Here is an 18,932-nt window from a genome sequence, read left to right as displayed (position 1 = left end):
TACAATATTATGTATACTGAAACAGAGATTGAATTATTAAAAAATTAATTATATATTATGCAACATAATTTGAGTTGCTCTTTGGCAGAATTTATACTGAATAAATCATTTCAAGATCTATCTGTAGATTCTCTTTTTCTATATGTTTCAGGATTTATTGCACAACCAGGACACGTGTGCAATATTTCGTGAATAAAAATCTCACAGTCTAAGCAAAACACTCGATTACATTTTCCGCAGGTATATACCTAAAAATAAATATATATGATACGCTTGCTGTTTAAAATATTCATATATACATATATGGTATGTATGATATTTTGGCAGATTAAAACAATATCTTGATAAACTTCAATTTATTACAAGCTTCGATAAATTTCTAATTTCTTGTATTAGTGTAGAAAAGAAATGATAAGTATTACCTTTTTATCCTTTTGAGCAAAAGCTTTTTGGCAACCAAAGCAGAGAGTGTAATCACTCTCAGGTGCAATTTCTTTGAAAGGATCAACAGGAAATAGATAGTGATACGATCGAGCTAAATGTGGAGCGGATACTAGAGTAAGACCGCAAGCTCTACATTCCACAGGTAGCTCGCAATGTTTACTGAGGCACTGGGGACAAAGGTAGCCGGTAGTCATAAGTTTGACTGTTTCATCGGAATTGTGTGCATGACTAAAAAAAAAGAGAAGAGATTAAAGAAAAGAAAATACGCGTAAATATTATGCGTAAAACTAAAATTAAGAAGTATAATGTAAAAAAAAAAAAACAACGCATTTGAGGTTTTCACGGATATTATCTTCAATTATACCAGAAGGTTTGTGGGTTATCGTCGTGTTGTCGTTCAAAGCCAATGTTTCGTGAACCATTGTCGTTTACTTTATCAGGGCAAAGGGTGCACTGATATTGGTAATATTGGCTTTAAAAATGAACGGCAACATGGCGATAATCTTCTGGTGTAATTGTAAAAAAAAAACAAAATATGTATAAAATATCATATATAGGCATATTATTTTGACTTGCGCATATATACTTACCACATACATACTGTTATAGATGTATCTGGTGCATTAGAGTGTAGAGCGTGATGAGGAAACCCCATTTTCACAAGCGCTGCATCTAATCGCATTGCAGCAGGCGGAGGATCTATATGTGCATTCAATTGCTCCTTGTAATGTTTATCATCGAGTGCAACGCTATGTTCGCCACCGGTAATGTTCGCCATTCGTTTACAAATATATAATTCAGCGGCTAATCCTATTACACTACATCTAATACTATCCAATTTCATATTCTAAAATAAACTCAACATTGAAAAATATATATATATTTTCGAAGCAAACGAAGAACACAGAAATTAAAGCATACTCTTATTGTTTCGTTGATATCCCCAGGGTCGCATGTAGTTAAGGCCCCTATAATTACCAATATTTCTTTACTAGCGTGTGATGGTAATAATTTCAATAACTTTGTTGCCAATTCTAAAGAGTTTTGCAAAGAAGGTTCACCGCTTACTACAGTTTGTTGTAAAATTTGCAATTCCTATAAAATAGATGATAAAATGAAATATTCAAGATATAATAAACAAAAAGGGTAATATATAATAAAATAATTACCTTGACATGCTTCTTTGAGTTACCAGCCAAATCGCTAATTTTCTCAGCCCTTTTATTTCTAGTTATAATTACACCTAATTGACTTATAGGATTTTGATAGAAAAATTCTTCGATAAAATCTTCTAGAAGCTTGAAATAAATACATTCAATGAATATATACATTTATATAACATGAATATATATATATATATATTAGGAGTACAATTTAGTATGGTCCGTTTTCCAAAAGATGATTGCCTCCAAAGACGAGTCATTTTTCTGAAATGGAATTCGAAAATTGCCTGAGAGATGGGAAAAGTAGTAGCCAGAGATAGACAATACTTTAATTAATCTGTTCATTCATTTTATTTTGAAATAAATGCATTTTTAAACACAAAAAACGGACTGAACTAATTTGTATACACCTAACATATATATGTGTATATATATATATTTTGTGTGTGTGTACGTGAGGGAGGGAGAGAGGGAGAGGGGGGAAAGAGGGAAAGATTGCTATGTATACATTATATTTTATATTGCACACATATGCAGGATGTGTGTAAAGATTGGAGCCAAACTCACTTTAATATAGTTTGATCTCATTTACGGATATCCTGTATACACAGACAGAAAAAAGAATAATTGTTAACACATATTCTTTCATTGTACCTTTAGAGAACATAGAAAACGAGTTGGCTTCAAATCTTGATTAGACATTGACTCCGAAGCATCTAAGATAATATAAAGATGCCTCATCATTCCTAATCTAGCACCCTGTTTTCTTTCCAACTGGCGTTTCCTCTTGGCATTGTGAATAATATCCGCTACAGAAGCTTCCAACAAACCATGGTCATCTTCCTTGATTGCTTCCCTATAAACAGGTACACAATTGTCAAGAATTGTTGTTATATTATCTATTACATGAATTCATACTACAATACATGAATATAAAACTCTTATCTAAATCAAAATATCGTATTAAATATGTATAGATGTATAACCAATATAAAATCTGTACCATGTCTTTTCGTAACCAGTTTCCCAACGGTACTCCTTTTCCTCAGATTCCTCTTCTGCCATCATCTAGATAAAATATTCTATATATAATAAAAAATATAATAAAATCACACATTTTTAGAATGATGAAAAATAAAAGGTCAGAATGACTTAAAAACTATGTAGCATAGTATATATATGTTGACCTTTTATTTATATATATATATTTTTTTTATATATATCAGGAGATGCGGTAGTATCTCTGGCCATATATATATACACACACACACACATATATGTACCATGCCTTGTGTAATTATTTGACTCACTTGAAGAATATTGTTTACATATGATGCTCAAACTCGCACAAATCCTGACAAATCCTTGAAGATTATATCATCATTAGATTCTATGCAGGGTGTGTGTGCTGCAGTGTAAAAAAAATAATGTAATAATTTCATGATCGCTATTTTACAGTCGTCTCAGCATTGGAAAAATGAAATGAAAATAAGATGTTGAAGAATTAAATAAAAAATAAAGATGAACAGAAGATAAAAATGCAGAGAATGGATCTAGTGTGAGAGGTTAAAATGAGCAAAGGTTTGCAAGAATTCGATTCTGTGAATAAAATACGCGAATGAAGAGTCCAGCTTGAAAAATCATCTCAGGCACCGAATTGCACATGAACCAGTGAGACATCGTAAAATCCATGGTGGAATAAAAAAAAATCGTAGAATTACTCTTGCATCGATCTACCTGACGTGGACATCCGATTCGACACGAGGGATTTACTATTTAGAAACGCACGCGGAGCAAAGATTATATTTCATTTTTAAAGAATAAATAGAAAGGTTGATGAAAAATCTAAACTACCTGGGTAAGCTATATCTGGGTAAAATCATCCGAATCATTCAAAACGTAGATTTCAATAGATCACCGGCGCGCGAGAATCCGCGAAAATCCGTGAAAATCCGTGCAAATCCGTGCTTGGGATAGGTCGAGATCGGTCGAAAGTCGAGACAAATTTGTGCTGGGTCGAAGAAAGAACGAGGAAAGTTGAGAACAGAGAAAGGAAAGGGCAAAGAGATTTGGGAATTGGGAACATTGCGCGGATGATCAACGGTTGATCGTACAGTATATCGGGGATCACGGGCTGATCGGAGCCGATCGGAGTTGGTCGGAGCATGCCGGGATTGTCGGTATTGTCAGGTAAAGTATGTCAATAAAGTATACAACAAACGTACGACAGAAGCATAAAACGTCTGGTCTGGGCAAAAAGGCAGCAAAAAGGACACGAGGTAATGCCGGGCGACCGCCATCAACCGCCATCGCCGCCATGGCGCTGATGGCGCCACTGTCGGCCGACGCGGTCGCTCACGGTCGCTGTTTTCGTCCAGTCTTGCGCGACAACGAGCAGTTTTCCAAGCTAAGGGGAAATACGGTCCTTCGCCAGTTTCGCCGTATGTAAGTGAGCATCGCCGATTCACCTTTACGATCGCGACGTTAATCGCGATCCGAAATTTCACGGGGTGTTCAGAAAGCGTTCATGTAAAGACAGGAAGTGAGTGGTTCATACGAAAGTACAAATCGGTGACGAGAGCCATCTTTGACGAGCATTGGCTTGCTCGTGAGGAACAGAGGAGACGACGAGTTCTCATCGACGACCAACCGTGACGACGACGATAGCGATGATGACGATGACGACGACGACGACGACAACAACAACAATATTAATATAAAGAGAACGGCACCGGTGTTACCGGCACACCGATCACACCGGTCTCTCGAACCTTACGATTGAAAGATAGCTCTCTTGCTTGTTATTAGCGCGAGATAAGAGCGCTGTGCAGCAGCGTCCATCCCAGTCCGTACATACAGTATGTACATACTCCATATCCGCGTGGCGCGGGAACAATTGCCATCGAGTGAACGCTCGGCGCGCGAGTGTCGTCCATAATTCACGCATTCGCGGCAGTCGTCACTGGTCCCGTTTACAATCGCCTTGTAGTTCACCCACAGTTCAGTGCCACACACGCCCACTCTCGAATTACACGATGGTCTCGACGCTTTTATTTGAACACAGTCAACATAATTATACCTGTATTTCGATTAAGCGTTAGTAACGACGTTCTTGAGCATTCTTTTCTCACGTGGCTGGCTTCGGGGACCAAACTGTAGATCGCGCGTGTACGAATCGGCGTGTACGAAATGTCTTTCTTGAGAGAGAAAGAGAAACAAAAAGAAGGAAGCAGCGATACTCGCGATCGTCGACATTCTTCGTCCTCTATTGCGCTTCTATTTTCTCGTTACCGAACGCAAAAGTGCAAAATTTAGATTTGACGTAGTGTATATATACTCGACTTGCGTTTTCACCATTTTCGCGCCAGACGTCTCCCGCCTTTTTTATTCAATTGTCTCATGTTAGCAAAGTTTGTTTCGATTCGGTGTTTCTCTTTTTTTCCCCTCACTATATCTTCGTTTTCATTGTTCAAATATCCATCGTACCAAACAGAAATTCCCTATTCATTCCTTGCTGTTTAACAATTAACAGTGACGTTATTTAATTTTTAGAAAAGAGATCGCGAGACGAGTATCGTATACAGAATGGAGGGAGACGATGGCCCTTCAGCCATCGGTAATAAACCCAATATTATTAAAGGTAATTGTTATGTTGATTATTACATTTTTTCTGTTGTCGCATCACTTGGAAATCATATTTGATTTGTTTTCTATCTTGTCTACTTTTTCCTTTTTCTATAATCAAAGAATTAAGACATATAATAAATATTTTACACAACTATTGTGCTTGTATTTCTGCTTTGCTTTCAATTACTTTTCTACCTCATTAGCAGCACAAGAAGAAATGGGACGATTAGATGTACTGGTATGTGGACAGTGTCATTCTGTCTTTCATTTTATCGAAGAGTTTCAAGAACATCGTACAAAGGAGAGAGCCTGTTCTAAAGCATCACATATTCGTGAAACTAACGACGTTTGTATTTATACTTTGTGCCTTCACATCTGTATGCAACACATACAGATTGTACAGAATTGGGAAAAATTGCTCATCTGAAATGTTCCTTTTATATTTGTAGAATGGGCAAAAAGCACAAGTATGGGCATTTCTACTATGGAAAGATACACAAATTCAACAAGACAGTTCAGACAAGGATACATCTAGTGCTTGGGAATTGTATCAGAAATGGTGTAAGATGGATACGCATGTGAGAGAGGCATGGGTTACAGCAGGAAAAACTATACAAACCTTTACAAAAATTAGTAACGCAAAAATGCAGGATACCCCAATACAAATTCAATCAAATACCAATATCGAAGGTGATTGTTAAAGAGGAAAAAAAAAACTTATAAGATACAAAAAAAGGTGCTAACTTTATTAACAAGATGAACATTTCTTGCTTTGCAGGTGCCAAACCACTGATAGTTCGTAAAGTTGTCAGAAATGGACAACCGGAAGAAACAGGTGAAGCTAAAAAGGATTCTGCGAAATTACTGGAAACAAAAACACAAAAAAATGAATCTATGGAAATTGAAGTAGACAAAAAAGAAAAACCAAGGCTGAAACCATCGATTAAGCCTAAAGTATTATTTGATACCATTTGTTTAACAAAATACAATGCATGTTTGGAATCCGCTTGATCTATCTCAATATTTTTGCAGATTAAGTCTGGCAAAGCAATTGCTGAAGAAGATACAGACCTGAATAACGAAGAATACATTGTCGATAAAATATTAGCCAAACGCTTTAATCCAAAAAAGAGATGCTCGGAATACTTAATCAAGTGGGAAGGCTATTCACAGTGGGTACTTCCTATCAATTGCACATATCTTTCTTTTTTTCTAACAATGTATTTCGAAATGTTGCAAATTTGTAGTGAAAACAATACATGGGAATCTGCAGAGGCTGTAGCAACGTGCAAAAGTTTGTTGGATGAATTTGAGCGAAATCTCGCCAAGCAAAAAGAGCTTAAAGCACAACAGCAGGCTAATACAAAGATCGTTGGACGTGTGAGTTTGCAGACGCAAAAATCGGTGATGAAAGCTGAGACTAGTCAGCCTGGACCAAGTACAGCGGTTCAAGCAGGGTGAGCAACTTTGCTATTTTTTAATTAAACAATACAATTACGAAATATTTTATTTTATTCTATGAATCACTGATGTTTATGTGAATTTGTTAATTGCTGCATAGACGCCCGATGCGGTCTAGTAAATCAAAAGCGATGGATCAAGTCAAGCAATGGTGTGGTTCGATGAAAGACGAAGAAAACGAACGTACGTATTTTGAAATTACACGCGCACTTGATACATATATATAATTTTGCAATCGACATATTTAATACTAAACTTTTTTTTTAAATATTAAAACATAATAAATAACATATTAAACGACATATTAAGTATACGCTGTTTGAATTGATATTTGTACAAATGTAGTGTTAGGTAAAAGGAGGATCGATGATTCGGAAAGCGATTCAGAAGAAGGAGGAAGTAGTGCAGCAAAGAGAACGAAAGGTGACACGGGAAGTGATGACGAATGGACTGGAGAATCCGAAGACGAAAGAATGGTGGGCCGTAGCGACGTAATTCAACGTGCGTTCAATCGCGCTAATGCGCAATCGAATGGATCCAACAGAACTTCGGTTTCGTCTACCGATCTGGCAACGTCATTAGGTTTGCAGTCTCCAGAGGGAGCAAAATCTAGCCAACAGCCTGTTTTAGTGGCTAGCGCCAAGGGAGTTGTTAAAGTCGATCCCAAACAAATGCCGAATTTGGCTTCCGGTCTCTATGTCATGTCGCGAAAAGATGGTATCATTAAATTGAATTCGTCCCCCAGTGGAAAACTAGCGGTCAAAGGATCTCCGACAACGCAAAGTGTCGTAATGGTTCAAAATCGAGATAATACAAACGTAATAAAAAAACAAATAATCTCGACGTCTCAGTCTAATTCGATGACCCCTGTGAAAGTCGTTTCGAAAATGGACGGAAGCCAAATGGTAACTCAGATGAAGGTGGTCAAGAGCGTTACACCGAAAATGGGCAGCGTACAGAAGAGTGAGCCTGTAAAGATACAGCCAAAACCGGATCCGTCGCAATTGCAACAGATACATGTTGTGACTGCAGTGCCGACACCAATAACTTTACAACCGAGAATAACTACAGGTATAAGATCTGCTCCTGTCACGCCTCAGCGAACGACAGACGGTCGTCCTTTACTACCTAGACCGACATTGCGTCCGACAGCAGCAACAAGCGTTCTTGGTACAATTCGTACGCCCGTCAGAGCACCTGCACCGAGGATTCAGGCGCAAGCGACGCGTCCGGTGTTGCAAAAGCGTACGACGACAGTTGTAAGTACGCAACAGACCGTTTCACCGGTTGTCACAATGACTGGTACGGTCACGCAAATTAGACCAAAATTCACGGTACTCACAACGTCTCCGCAGTCCAAACAGATAATCAAAACTGGCACCAATTCAGTACAACAATCATCATCACCACGACAATCATCATCACCACCACAAATAAAGCAATCTTTGAAGACACCAGTAGGTAAGGCACAATCATTGTTATCTCCGCAACAAAAGTTATTGATGGTAAAGAGAAAAGCTCAAGAAGCAGCAGGCATAAAACCGGGTGGTCGTGGACTTTTGGCAGGTGCTCGTGCCGTTGCGGGCCGAGGCAGAGCAAAAGTAGGTACTTCCGAGACGCCTTCACCAATAGGTCAGACAAGTTCCAAACCCGCGAAGGAAAGCAAATTAGCGGAAGGTGATGGACTTCACATGGAATTTCACGAAGTCGGCTCGGAAGAGAGTAGCAGCGAAGATGAATCAGATCTTCCACCTGCTCCTGAGCCGGATGTTGTTACGGCTCCAGAACCTGACAGTCCACCGCGTCCATTCACATTATGTCCCCTCACGGGACGCATAATCGGTCCAGATGGTGAACCGATTGAACAACAGGGTCCAGAACCTGAACCTGGTGAAGCAACAGCAAATTCGACTGTAACAAAAACTAACACGTCCGAAACTGTGACAGCAGGTCTAGCTACGGCTACGACTGTCGCAGCTGCGACCGATGCCAGTACTACCACCGTTACCACTACTACAACCACAACCGCTTCTACCAATAATGCTACCGCCGAATTGGTCTTACCTTCTCTTGACTCACTCACCGAAAGCGGTGGTATTATGAGAGTAGAGATGAGTCCAGGTGGAACGACCGGCACCATTGTTCAAGACAGTGAAACAGCACAGATTAATTTATCGAATGTAACGATATCTGCGCCAGATTTACCTTGCTTGGACGATACCGCTTCTACGACAGCAGTAACCACCGTTTCACAATCTGTATCCACAGTAACGTCTTCGACAGAAACCGTTGTTTCTAGTTCTGCTGAAACATCCATTACTACGGTATTGTCGACAGTTCCGACAACATCTACCGTTACTATGTCGGTAACAACGGCAGATGTCAAGACTGGGGAAAAGGTACCGGAAGAGAAGAAAATGACGGACGATGCATCCAATTTGGTTACTATAGCTGAACATGGCGTCGTCTATCAAGTCGCGAGTCAAGCTGAAGATGGACAAACTCTCCTCGTGACGCATGGCGCCGATGGCGAGCAGCAGTGTGTATATGTCACCACCGAGCAACAAGGAGATGAAGGATCAGTCTTAACATTGGATCATGCGGTAGCTGAAGCTGTAGCACAGTTGATCCCTGATCAGGTAAATCTCACGCCGCAGTTTTACGTAAAGGAAGATGGAACAGAACCGACTGAAAATTCAATGGTTATGTCTATAATGGATAACACAAATGCGTCCGATGTAAGTGGAACCCAAGAAGATAATGATGGACATAACGATGGACAGTCTGTTATAGCTCAAGTAGTGCAAGCTGAAGAACCCACTCCAGGTAATAATAATAATAATAATAATCTCTTGATTGCATCTTTTTATTGTCAAAGATTCTAAAATTTTTGTTCAAATTGCTCCTAACATGAAATATAGATTACGGTTCATTTGATTCTATTTAAAATACTTTGAAATTTTCTTTGATTGGTCAATTACTAAATTCTTTCTTCTGATTGGTCAATCAAAAACTTTGAAACATTTGTAGCGCTAACTGGGCCACACCCATAAACAATGTATACCGGTAATAATAAAATTATCGAAACTTCGTGTGCGTGCGTATGTGTATGTATGTGTAGAAAGAATGATATATATTTAATTCATTCAATCTCTAATTTTTTTCCCTCTTTTAGGAGGAACCAGGAGAGTAGTGTTGTTGTTGCCGGACGGAAATTTAATGATGACCGAAGTGGATGAGGAGCAGTATGCTGCTTTGGAACTTGATAAGTGAAAACAAACATCATTTTGCGCATATGCTAATAAAATCCCATGCCAATGCATCGAATTGCACGTTACGTGCATATTGTACGTTTAAAACGTGATCGTGAATTGTATATATGTAAAAACGTTCAACGTTCGTACAATTGCACGTTAATGACGTCTTAATATTCAATGACTAGGCTAAATGTTGTAAGACGGAGAACTAGCTGGTATACTGTAAAAAAATCAGCACACACCAAGAAAAAGTTAAATTTTTAGATTAAACAAGAGGAACGTGTTGGTACACACACATACATTTATATATATTATATATATATATATATATATACACATACGTACATATATGTATGTATGTGTATGTATACATACGTATACGTGCGTGCGTGCGTGCGTGCATGAGTAAATGAATGTGAATGACGCACGCACGCACAAAATGTATGTGAACACATATAAATGTCTGAATGTAAAACAATTTTCAGACATCTCCATTTTGTGTTAAACTTTTATGATATCGGATAGCACAGAAAATTGTGAAACACAAAGATAAAATAGTACTTTCAATGCAATGATATAGTATGCGCGACAAAGCAAACATTGTATTTGTAGAATAGAAAAGTATAATATGGGGTTTTATATTTTCCAATCAATAATAAGCTTTGGTAAAAAAAAATTTTATTCCATGCATACAAAGTCCAAAGTGATATGGTATGATTGTCGGATGCCTGTAAGGTAAATTGAAGAATCCATCCAATTAAAGTATAAAGCATATAAAAAATACCATGACATTATTTAGTCTAAACCAAAATTTCTTCGTTTTTTGTTTTATCTCTAAATATATGAAAATAGGTAAAACTATGAAAGAATGTGAAATATTCTATAAATTATGTGATTCTATAAATCATAAAATATTCTATAAATCATATTCTACAAATCATATAACAATCATGTTATATGATTGTAACATGTGTTTTATAAAAAATTTAATTGGATGTATTAATATCTGCTACAGATTAAATATCTGGTGTAACCTTAATCCAACTATAAACTATAATATAAGAATTTTGATTGACGAGAAATTGGTACAAAAGGGATCTATAAAACGCAATAAATTGTTTTGACAAAGAGCATCTCACGCGAATTGAATCCGCACTCTTATGCCTATGCCTTTATATCAATTTATGTACGACAGTCTTTTTTTTTTAATGTGCACTGAAATGCGCACATTAATGCATCCAGTCAATTTCGCTGTGATGCAACCATCACATGGATTGTGTATGCTTATCTGTAGAATAAATACATAAGTGCACTCTAATAAAACACTTATAATTTCTGAACCTATAAAGCTTAAAATACAATGTTGTTGAACGGAGTATCAATTTGCGTTCTGTTATTAAACCCGTTTCTACCTGAGTAGTTGCAGGTAATCGTGAGATATTGCAAACTAGTTGTAATGTTATAACCGCTGTTTAATCCATGTCACTAATCATTGGAAATTGAGGATTATGAATTGAAGATTACTCTATTCAGAACGAAATTAATTAAAATTATCTGACTAGTTGAATTTTAATCTCCAATTCACACTCCTTAGTCTCCAATGCGTAGTGTGATACAAGTTTTACGCATAAAGTAAAAATTTACTTTCGACATTATTATGTATAATACATAGAGGTATGAAATAAATAATTGTAATTTCCACGCAAAATCTATTTGCGATTCCTGCAATGAAAACGAACGTGGTTTTAATTTTTTTTTCCTTTTATTAATCTATTCCTTTCTTTTTTCTTGTTTTATAAAAAATTAAAGAAATCAAACAAAAAAGAAAAAAAATGACGTCTTATATACCGACGGTGTTTTATTTTGGCTTCGTGTATTTGGAAAACGCTGGAATGTGTCATAAATGTTATTCATAAGTTTGTATTTAGTTCTCAAATTTATTCCATTAATATCGATTTTAATATGTAATAAACATAAAATTATAACTTTTTATAAGTCGGTCTATTTTCAAAACATTATATCCTATGATATCCTATTAAAAACCTAGATATTTATAATCCTCATGACAAGTTTTTGTGCCAGGTATTACAAAAATTTCTATTGTTTTTTTATCATTTCTCTCAATAAATTTTAAGTAATATGTAACTCTCTCTTACATTAACACCTTGTTATTTGTATTCTATTATTAAATAAAAAAAACGAGGTTATAATATCATATAATCTATGACATGAACTATAGATTTTTAGTACTCGCAATGAATAACGAAACGCAATATATATCAGCCTCATTATTTTTTTAAATTAATTACTAAATATATGTGTTGAATGCAGATGATAAGGTATTAATTTAAGACATAGAGCTACATATATTTAGAACTTATTTAGAAAAACGATAAAAAATAATGACTATATATATTAATTGTTTTTTATCGTTTTTAAACATATATATATATATATATATATAGACACACATGCATATGTTACGCATCATTAATTCTTTCTCAGAAAAATTGAATCAACTTTCTCGTCAGTTAGACGATCAAAGAAAGATACCTCAAAACCAAAATTACAAAAAACAGTCTTAATTGCAATCCCTAATTCTGTGGAATTTCGCAATTATGAATCGAATAAATTATACCAGGTATATATAGGAAAATAAAAATAATATTCTTCCCCCCCCTCTCTCTCTCTCTCTCTATATATATATATATATATATATCTTCTGATTCCTCTTCATTATAGAAAGTTATCATGTTACAAAACATGAGCAATTCTTCAGCCAGATTTCAATTAATGGCAAGACCTAATTATTCTCGATTCACTATCATGATCGAACCTAAAACACAAACAGGGAGTATTTCTCCAGGAATGTATAAAAAATTGATTATTTTCTTCCGTTGCGATATCTTGGACGAACCCGATGAAACATTAGTAATAAATGTACAACAAGGACGTTCGATAATTGTTAAATTACGCGGGTATCGAGATCCACCATTATTGAGAGGTAAATAAATTTACAATTGTCAAAACACGTCGGTACATGTATGTACAAGTTGCACATATGAAGAAATAAGCAAAATATATATAAAATGTGGAAGATAAAATTAATATGTATCGTAAAAAAAATTAGAATTGTAATCTTCCATATATCATTGTTTCTTTTATAGTGATTAACGTCCCCTATTTCGAACATTCATTGAAAGAATCGCAAACAATGATAAAAAATACGGATTGGATTATAAAAATTCCATATCGACAAACGGATTCTTACAAAGAGGTATAACTCTACTTCAATTTTCAATGATAATCGAGAAATAATTACGCAGTTAAAAAACTATAATATTTTAATAAAAACTTACAGTTTACCGATACAAGTAAGAGCTGTACATCGGATACATCTACAGAGAGCATAACGGGATATAGGAAATTAAAGAGCTTTGATTGTGGAGAATGTCTAGTAGGTGAACAAGTTACCTTACCACTGATAATTAAAAATGTCGGTGGTGAAGGAAAATTCTTTATTATGAGCGAAATAGATTGGTGTTCGATGCATATCGAGGTAAAATAATGGTACTAAAAAGTAGAAAAGTAAGTATCGATAATAACTATACAAATAAATTTCTATCTTACTTTAGGATGTAACTAATAATAATATGCTGATTTTACCATCTTTTGCTATACGGCCTGTGTATTTTACCCTCAAACCACAAGAGCATATATATCTGTACCTCTACTTCTTTCCTGATGCTTATGGAATGCATGTAAATTATAATGCAAAGAAATAAAAAATATTTTTAGGGGTTGCGCACACAATCAAGAAATAGGAACAGGAACAGAGAGAGAGAGAGAGAGCATGAGAATTTCAACCAATTAGAAAACGATGCACTACAGAATACACACTTTCTGATGGGTTGAAATTCTCATGCTTTCTCTGTTCCTGTTCCTTGATTGTGCACAGCCTCTTTCTGCTAGATATCTTTTCTTCCTTTTTTCCAGTATTAGAAGAAATTTAGAGATACACTGCAAGTGTATGTACCTGTAAGTTGAGATCTTTCTATATTTATAGGTAATACTATATAGTAGGAATAGTTGTTCTCTTTATAAAAAGACATTTCTTAATTCTCTCTTGCTGTTCTTTTGTATGTGTGCGCGCGCGCGTGTGTATTCCTATTCCTTGATTGTACGCAGCCTTTAAGTACTAGGCGTTTCTGACCCGACCAGATTTGCACTAATCTGAGTTGAATAAATGACGTTTTATGCTCTCTGATAGAGCATGAAACGTCAATTATTAGCACAGTATTTTCCAACCCAGGTTGATGCAAACTCAATCGGGCTAAAAACGGTATTAAAATTTTTTTTCTAAAAATTTAGGTGGAAACATTATATGCGATTTGCAACAATTGTTCTGTGGTAACAACAGAGATCATTGGAGATGGAGTGAGATACGAATAATAGTAGAATAAAAGGTATACTTATTTATATGTATAATATTCGCGTATATTCACAGAAATATACTATTTTAATGCGTTCATACATAATGTGTGCGCGCGCATGCGAATATGTGCGAATATCGATAAAAAAAAAAGTTAGAAATACAATGGTAAAAAAACAATGACCATGTTTCGATAAATACTACCAGGATTCTCTCACCGGCAATTGTCGTTATCGCGTTAACTAGCGACAACTAATGAGAACCACAATTTTTCTATAGTCGTGATCTATAGTCGTAACACGCACCGGCGAAGTACTATACTATTTATTATTAAAGACAGTTGGTTCTGGGCAAATTTTCATGATCATTAATGCGGCCTGTATTGTGTGATACATATCATCTTAGTAGGAACATTTTTTCAAACATGCAATAAAAAAGCCAACAGAATCACTTTCAGGTCCAAATCTGCATACTTTTTCCGCATTTTCACTCGTTAAACCATCTATAATATATCCTTGAGTGCCATATTTATCTGTATTTATTTGATTTTTGACAGATTGTAATTGCAATTTTGGAAATTGTTTCAATGCCCAAGCGATAATTCCTTCATTCTCTGCTATTGTGATAGTGCATGTACTATATACCAATGTCCCATTTTGTTTCAAAAGACGTACAGCCTGTAGAATAGTATTTATTTTTATTAAAGTTTAATCTATGTGTATATTACATATATATATATATATGTATAGCAGATTAACAGATATACATATTTGTGTGGCAAATAATTTAATTTGTGTACTTACGGTAGAAAAAAGATTTCGCTGCAAAGGAACATAAGAATAAAGTTGCGCCGATGTAATTGTATTGTATAATTGTGGTCTTTGACCTAACGCACTGCATGGAGTATCTAAGAGAATACGATCGAAATAATTTTCTTCGAATGGAGGTCCGTCAGTGTGGACAAAATTATGCTCTCGTTCGATAACAGCCTTGGTAGCGTCACAACAAAATATTTTAATATTTTTAACATTATTACACTTTTTCTCAAATCGTTTCACTTTACCTAAATTTTTCTCCAGAGCTATTATTGTACCCTGAAAATTATATCAAATATAATAATTAAATTTAGTAAATACACTAGATTTTTTACACACACACACACATATATATATATATATATATATATATATATATATATATATATACGCATAAAATCTATTTTTTTCTGATTTTCATCGTTTCGTGCTTGTGCGAATTTAAATACGTAGATAATATATACAATAGTTGAAAATAAGAAGTTACGTGCTGTGTAACAATTAAATCCCTTTCTTTATTCTTTAATCATTTACCTGTCCTTTCATAAGCAAGGAAATATGTGTGGTTTTGTTACCAGGTGCAGCACACATGTCCAGGATTGTTTCACCTGGTTGAGGATTTAAAATTAGGCTACACACAATAGAGGGTAAATTTTGCAATAATGCATGTGATCTCAAAGATACATTATTTACGTTCAATTGTGGAACTCGTGAGATTACGTCAGTCATAATTATTGCAATACCACTAGAAAATAATTTGAAATAGAAAAGATTTAGTAACAAATCAAGTTATGATGTTAAAATGTGTAAAATGTCAATACAGAAATATTGTACAATATTTATAATTTGAATATGAGAATTAATGTTCATAAAAAGAGAGCTACTGCCACACGCTAGATTTGGTTAGCGACGTTTATTGTAAAAGATTTGTATATAAATTATAAATTAGACGTTAATAAATCAATGTTATATCAAGATAAAGATTTTGACACCAACGAATAAACATATTGGAATAATAATCTCTCCACAGTAGAACATATTAGAATGACTTCTTTGACTATGATTTTGTATAATATAAATTTGTAATTGTTTATTATAGATCTTGACAATGATTTATCGATTAGAACTTTATAACCGGAAGATATTAATAATAATTTGTATTCTCATAATTGCGAAAATAGTTTGTTTTTTTTTTTTATTGTACTGAAGATGGCTTCATTTAGAGCGTTTAGGGCCGAAACGTCTAATTTATAATTTATATACAAATGTTTTACAATAAACGTCGCTAATCAAATCTAGCGTGTGGCTGTAGCTCTCTTTTTATGAACATTAATTTTTATATCTAAGCCACTTGTAATATATATTAAAATTTAAATATTAGAGAGTTAAGGACACACAAAGTGCTTCTGGATAAGAATATGCATGAAGGCAGGAGAGCATCAAACGTAGATTTAGTTTTAGATATAAGTATGAATTTAGATTTTAGAGTTATGAATTTAATAGAGGAAGAAAAGATGTGAGGAAATAGAATAAGAATTGAAAGGAATAGAAATATGAGGCAAGGTAATGTGTTAGGAATATATAGGAAAGCTAGAGAGGAAATTCTGTGCAAGTAGTTAGGCGAAGTAAATTAATAAAAAAAAAGTGAGTAAAAGTTATGCGTGAATATATATATATATATATATATTCACGCATAACTTTTATATATATATATATATAGATAAGAGAGAAAAGGTTTTGAAGTATAATGTTGATAGTTGAGTGAAGGTTAGTCGAGTAAATTAGGATAAAGAGGAAAAATGCGCGAGAACAAGGTATGGATGTGTGAAGAGGTTGATAAATTGTAAACCAAGTCCCCTTCTTAGGCTATGTATGCTTGAAAGTAATAAAGTTCTTCTTTAAATATGAGAGTTCTTTAACGATTCTACATAATTATAAGTAAGTCAGCTTCCAATCTTGCATATATTTGTAACTGTATACCGTGGATTTTTAGCTGCTTTGCAAAATAATTCTTTCCTTGTTTGTCGAAGAATGCCATTACCTAAATATATCTTGTTACTATTTGCATATGGTTTAATTAAACCTTTTTTACATTGACCAGTAACATCGGCGAATACACTAACTTTAGCATTAATGCTTAAACCTGTCAATATTAAAAGTTAAATAAATTTAATTACAAGATTTTTTTATGGATATAATTTAATTACAGAATATAGAATTCTATGTATGAAAACTACCATTTGGCATTCCAATAACGCCAGGAGCAAAAACATGAGAACCTCTTAGCACAACCGCACCACATATAGCATCGACGATAATTTCATCTGGACATATCTTTAAATCAAGAGATACCGAAAGATCCCAACTATCGACTGCAACTATTCCATTAGGAAGATCCGGTAAGAAGTGAATAGATGGATCCGGTTTACCATCCTAACATAATATACATATATCACATGTAAAATTTTCTTGTAAAAAAAGTACCTACCTAGAACTGAGATAGGAATATATTATATAAAATATATCCAGGACAAAAAATAAATAAATTTTTTTTTAATTTACAAAAGTTTAAAGAATAATAAATAATGTATCTCAGATATGTGTCAAGACTATAATGTTTTAGAATATATGAGAATAATGAGAGAAATATTTAAATTTATTTTATAATATATATATTTTGTGATCGAAAAACAACTCATGTATCATTTGTTTTTTATTACAGCAAGATCGGCATTAAAATTATTAAATTTCATAATTCTGTATTACTAAAAAGAATTGATTTATTTAACGTACCTGCTTTAATGCTTTGTGTAAATCGTCCAGATCGTTTGTATAATCATCCTTAAAACGATCTAGTCTATAGAAGCTCTTTTTAGGTGTTGTACATATCCATTTACAAAGAGCATCAATTTTTTCCTACAATTTTTGTTTTTCCTTAATACAAATATTTAATTTTGTATTACTATAGTAAATAATTTTGTAATACTCTAGTAAGATAATTTGCAAAAATTTATTAAAGTACCTCAATTTCAGATTGTTGCAAATATTTGTCGTTAATTATCGCTTTTCTTAAGTCTGCTATTAATGCATCACGTATTTCAAACTTATGTTTAAAGGGCAAACAATGTAATAACACTTGTAATGACGTCATCTCTTTTTCCTTTTTTCTATTTATTTCACTTATTATCTTCGTGCAATTGCTCTTCAATCATTATTCAGCACTTAGTTGAACGTCTAATATAAAGTAATCAATACAATTTGTAATTTAGATATAGACATTTTTTCAGATCCAGATAAATTTCCGCGAAATTTGGGGAATAGCTTCTGAATATATTCAAAATGTCTCTTTAATATATATATAGGAATATCTATATTGTAATTGTTGTAACTAGGAAGTTTCTATTTAACCATTTGGCAAAAATGAAGGATTTGAAAGATAATTGATTGTACAGAACGTAACGGTTGATAGAAGTTTTGCATAAAAATTTCTTTTGTTTTCACATAATAATTCCCATTTGCAAAATATCTATACAAGCTATTTACTTTTATGTGGCAAGTTTAGCATGATTAAAAAAAACTATCAATTCTGGACATTTATGGAACATAACATCATCCTTTGTGATGTAACGAAGGTTTGTACAAAATCACTTGCACTTTTCACATATTTAATTGTCATTGCTATCCTAGTAAATATCTACTAACAGTAACATTATATATATATATATATATATAT

At 34.2% G+C, this 18,932-nt stretch overlaps 4 protein-coding genes across 13 annotated transcripts in view; 2 read left to right on the top strand and 2 right to left on the bottom strand.

The window, feature by feature from the left end:
- Positions 1-110: 110 nt before the first annotated feature.
- On the bottom strand, positions 111-4,453 carry Ssl1 (general transcription factor IIH subunit 2 Ssl1). 5 transcript variants are annotated; one of them, XM_018549712.1, is made up of 9 exons: positions 4,384-4,453; positions 2,918-3,015; positions 2,611-2,675; positions 2,262-2,463; positions 1,614-1,742; positions 1,366-1,539; positions 1,035-1,291; positions 423-672; positions 111-248 (listed from the first exon to the last, which is right to left on the bottom strand). In XM_018549712.1, exons 3-9 carry the CDS (start codon positions 2,673-2,675, stop codon positions 111-113), a joined length of 1,215 nt encoding a protein of 404 aa, XP_018405214.1. In that variant the 5' UTR covers positions 2,918-3,015; positions 4,384-4,453. The 5 variants fall into 5 exon arrangements, with proteins under 5 accessions (XP_018405214.1, XP_018405213.1, XP_018405216.1 ...); XM_018549711.1 differs by lacking the exon at positions 4,384-4,453 and adding an exon at positions 3,833-3,899; XM_018549714.1 differs by lacking the exon at positions 4,384-4,453 and adding an exon at positions 3,462-3,818 and having other exon boundaries at positions 2,611-2,689.
- On the top strand, positions 3,960-10,223 carry Chro (chromodomain-containing protein chromator). 3 transcript variants are annotated; one of them, XM_018549708.1, is made up of 10 exons: positions 3,960-4,052; positions 5,160-5,247; positions 5,441-5,580; positions 5,684-5,924; positions 6,013-6,188; positions 6,267-6,406; positions 6,482-6,691; positions 6,796-6,878; positions 7,041-9,521; positions 9,871-10,223. In XM_018549708.1, exons 2-10 carry the CDS (start codon positions 5,193-5,195, stop codon positions 9,966-9,968), a joined length of 3,624 nt encoding a protein of 1,207 aa, XP_018405210.1. In that variant the 5' UTR covers positions 3,960-4,052; positions 5,160-5,192; the 3' UTR covers positions 9,969-10,223. The 3 variants fall into 3 exon arrangements, with proteins under 3 accessions (XP_018405210.1, XP_018405211.1, XP_018405208.1); XM_018549709.1 differs by having other exon boundaries at positions 5,438-5,580; positions 7,047-9,521; XM_018549706.1 differs by having other exon boundaries at positions 5,438-5,580.
- A 1,758-nt stretch (positions 10,224-11,981) lies between these two features.
- On the top strand, positions 11,982-17,461 carry LOC108781659 (uncharacterized). Of its 2 annotated transcripts, XM_018549701.1 has the most exons (8): positions 11,982-12,034; positions 12,458-12,593; positions 12,695-12,956; positions 13,120-13,229; positions 13,314-13,511; positions 13,588-13,713; positions 14,324-14,418; positions 17,409-17,461. In XM_018549701.1, exons 1-7 carry the CDS (start codon positions 12,015-12,017, stop codon positions 14,402-14,404), a joined length of 933 nt encoding a protein of 310 aa, XP_018405203.1. In that variant the 5' UTR covers positions 11,982-12,014; the 3' UTR covers positions 14,405-14,418; positions 17,409-17,461. The 2 variants fall into 2 exon arrangements, 1 of the variants encoding a protein (XP_018405203.1); XR_001940956.1 differs by lacking the exon at positions 17,409-17,461 and having other exon boundaries at positions 13,588-13,990; positions 14,324-14,405.
- Positions 14,428-18,932, bottom strand: part of LOC108781658 (putative methyltransferase NSUN6) — a 6,728-nt gene continuing 2,223 nt past the window's right edge. For all 3 annotated transcript variants that reach the window (XM_018549698.1, XM_018549699.1, XM_018549700.1), the window contains exons 2-8: positions 18,222-18,433; positions 17,993-18,115; positions 17,437-17,632; positions 17,180-17,342; positions 15,734-15,944; positions 15,188-15,478; positions 14,428-15,061 (exon numbers count right to left, since the gene is read on the bottom strand). In XM_018549698.1, coding sequence (XP_018405200.1) covers positions 14,786-15,061; positions 15,188-15,478; positions 15,734-15,944; positions 17,180-17,342; positions 17,437-17,632; positions 17,993-18,115; positions 18,222-18,350 — 1,389 coding nt within the window. In that variant the 5' untranslated portion in view covers positions 18,351-18,433 and the 3' untranslated portion in view covers positions 14,428-14,785. The remainder of the gene's footprint in view (positions 15,062-15,187; positions 15,479-15,733; positions 15,945-17,179; positions 17,343-17,436; positions 17,633-17,992; positions 18,116-18,221; positions 18,434-18,932) is intronic.

Source organism: Cyphomyrmex costatus, unplaced genomic scaffold (assembly GCF_001594065.2).
Source record: "Cyphomyrmex costatus isolate MS0001 unplaced genomic scaffold, Ccosl1.0 scaffold866, whole genome shotgun sequence".
Classification (NCBI taxonomy): domain Eukaryota; kingdom Metazoa; phylum Arthropoda; class Insecta; order Hymenoptera; family Formicidae; genus Cyphomyrmex; species Cyphomyrmex costatus.
Note: the sequence above shows the minus strand (reverse complement) of the source record. Positions and strands in the feature narration are given on the sequence as shown.

Excerpts from the sequence above, each read along its gene's own strand:
- Ssl1 (XM_018549712.1), bottom strand. The coding sequence starts at position 2,675 with ATGATGGCAGAAGAGGAATCTGAGGAAAAGGAGTACCGTTGGGAAACT. Across the intron at positions 1,292-1,365 it reads ATATCAACGAAACAATAAGA|AATATGAAATTGGATAGTAT; the intron begins GTATGCTTTAAT and ends AGTTTATTTTAG. Across the intron at positions 673-1,034 it reads TCTATAACAGTATGTATGTG|TCATGCACACAATTCCGATG; the intron begins GTAAGTATATAT and ends CTTTTTTTTTAG.
- Chro (XM_018549706.1), top strand. The coding sequence starts at position 5,193 with ATGGAGGGAGACGATGGCCCTTCAGCCATCGGTAATAAACCCAATATT. Across the intron at positions 6,879-7,040 it reads GAAAGACGAAGAAAACGAAC|TGTTAGGTAAAAGGAGGATC; the intron begins GTACGTATTTTG and ends GTACAAATGTAG. Across the intron at positions 9,522-9,870 it reads AGCTGAAGAACCCACTCCAG|GAGGAACCAGGAGAGTAGTG; the intron begins GTAATAATAATA and ends TCCCTCTTTTAG.
- LOC108781659 (XM_018549701.1), top strand. The coding sequence starts at position 12,015 with ATGACAAGTTTTTGTGCCAG. Across the intron at positions 13,230-13,313 it reads AAACGGATTCTTACAAAGAG|TTTACCGATACAAGTAAGAG; the intron begins GTATAACTCTAC and ends AAAAACTTACAG. Across the intron at positions 13,512-13,587 it reads GGTGTTCGATGCATATCGAG|GATGTAACTAATAATAATAT; the intron begins GTAAAATAATGG and ends ATCTTACTTTAG.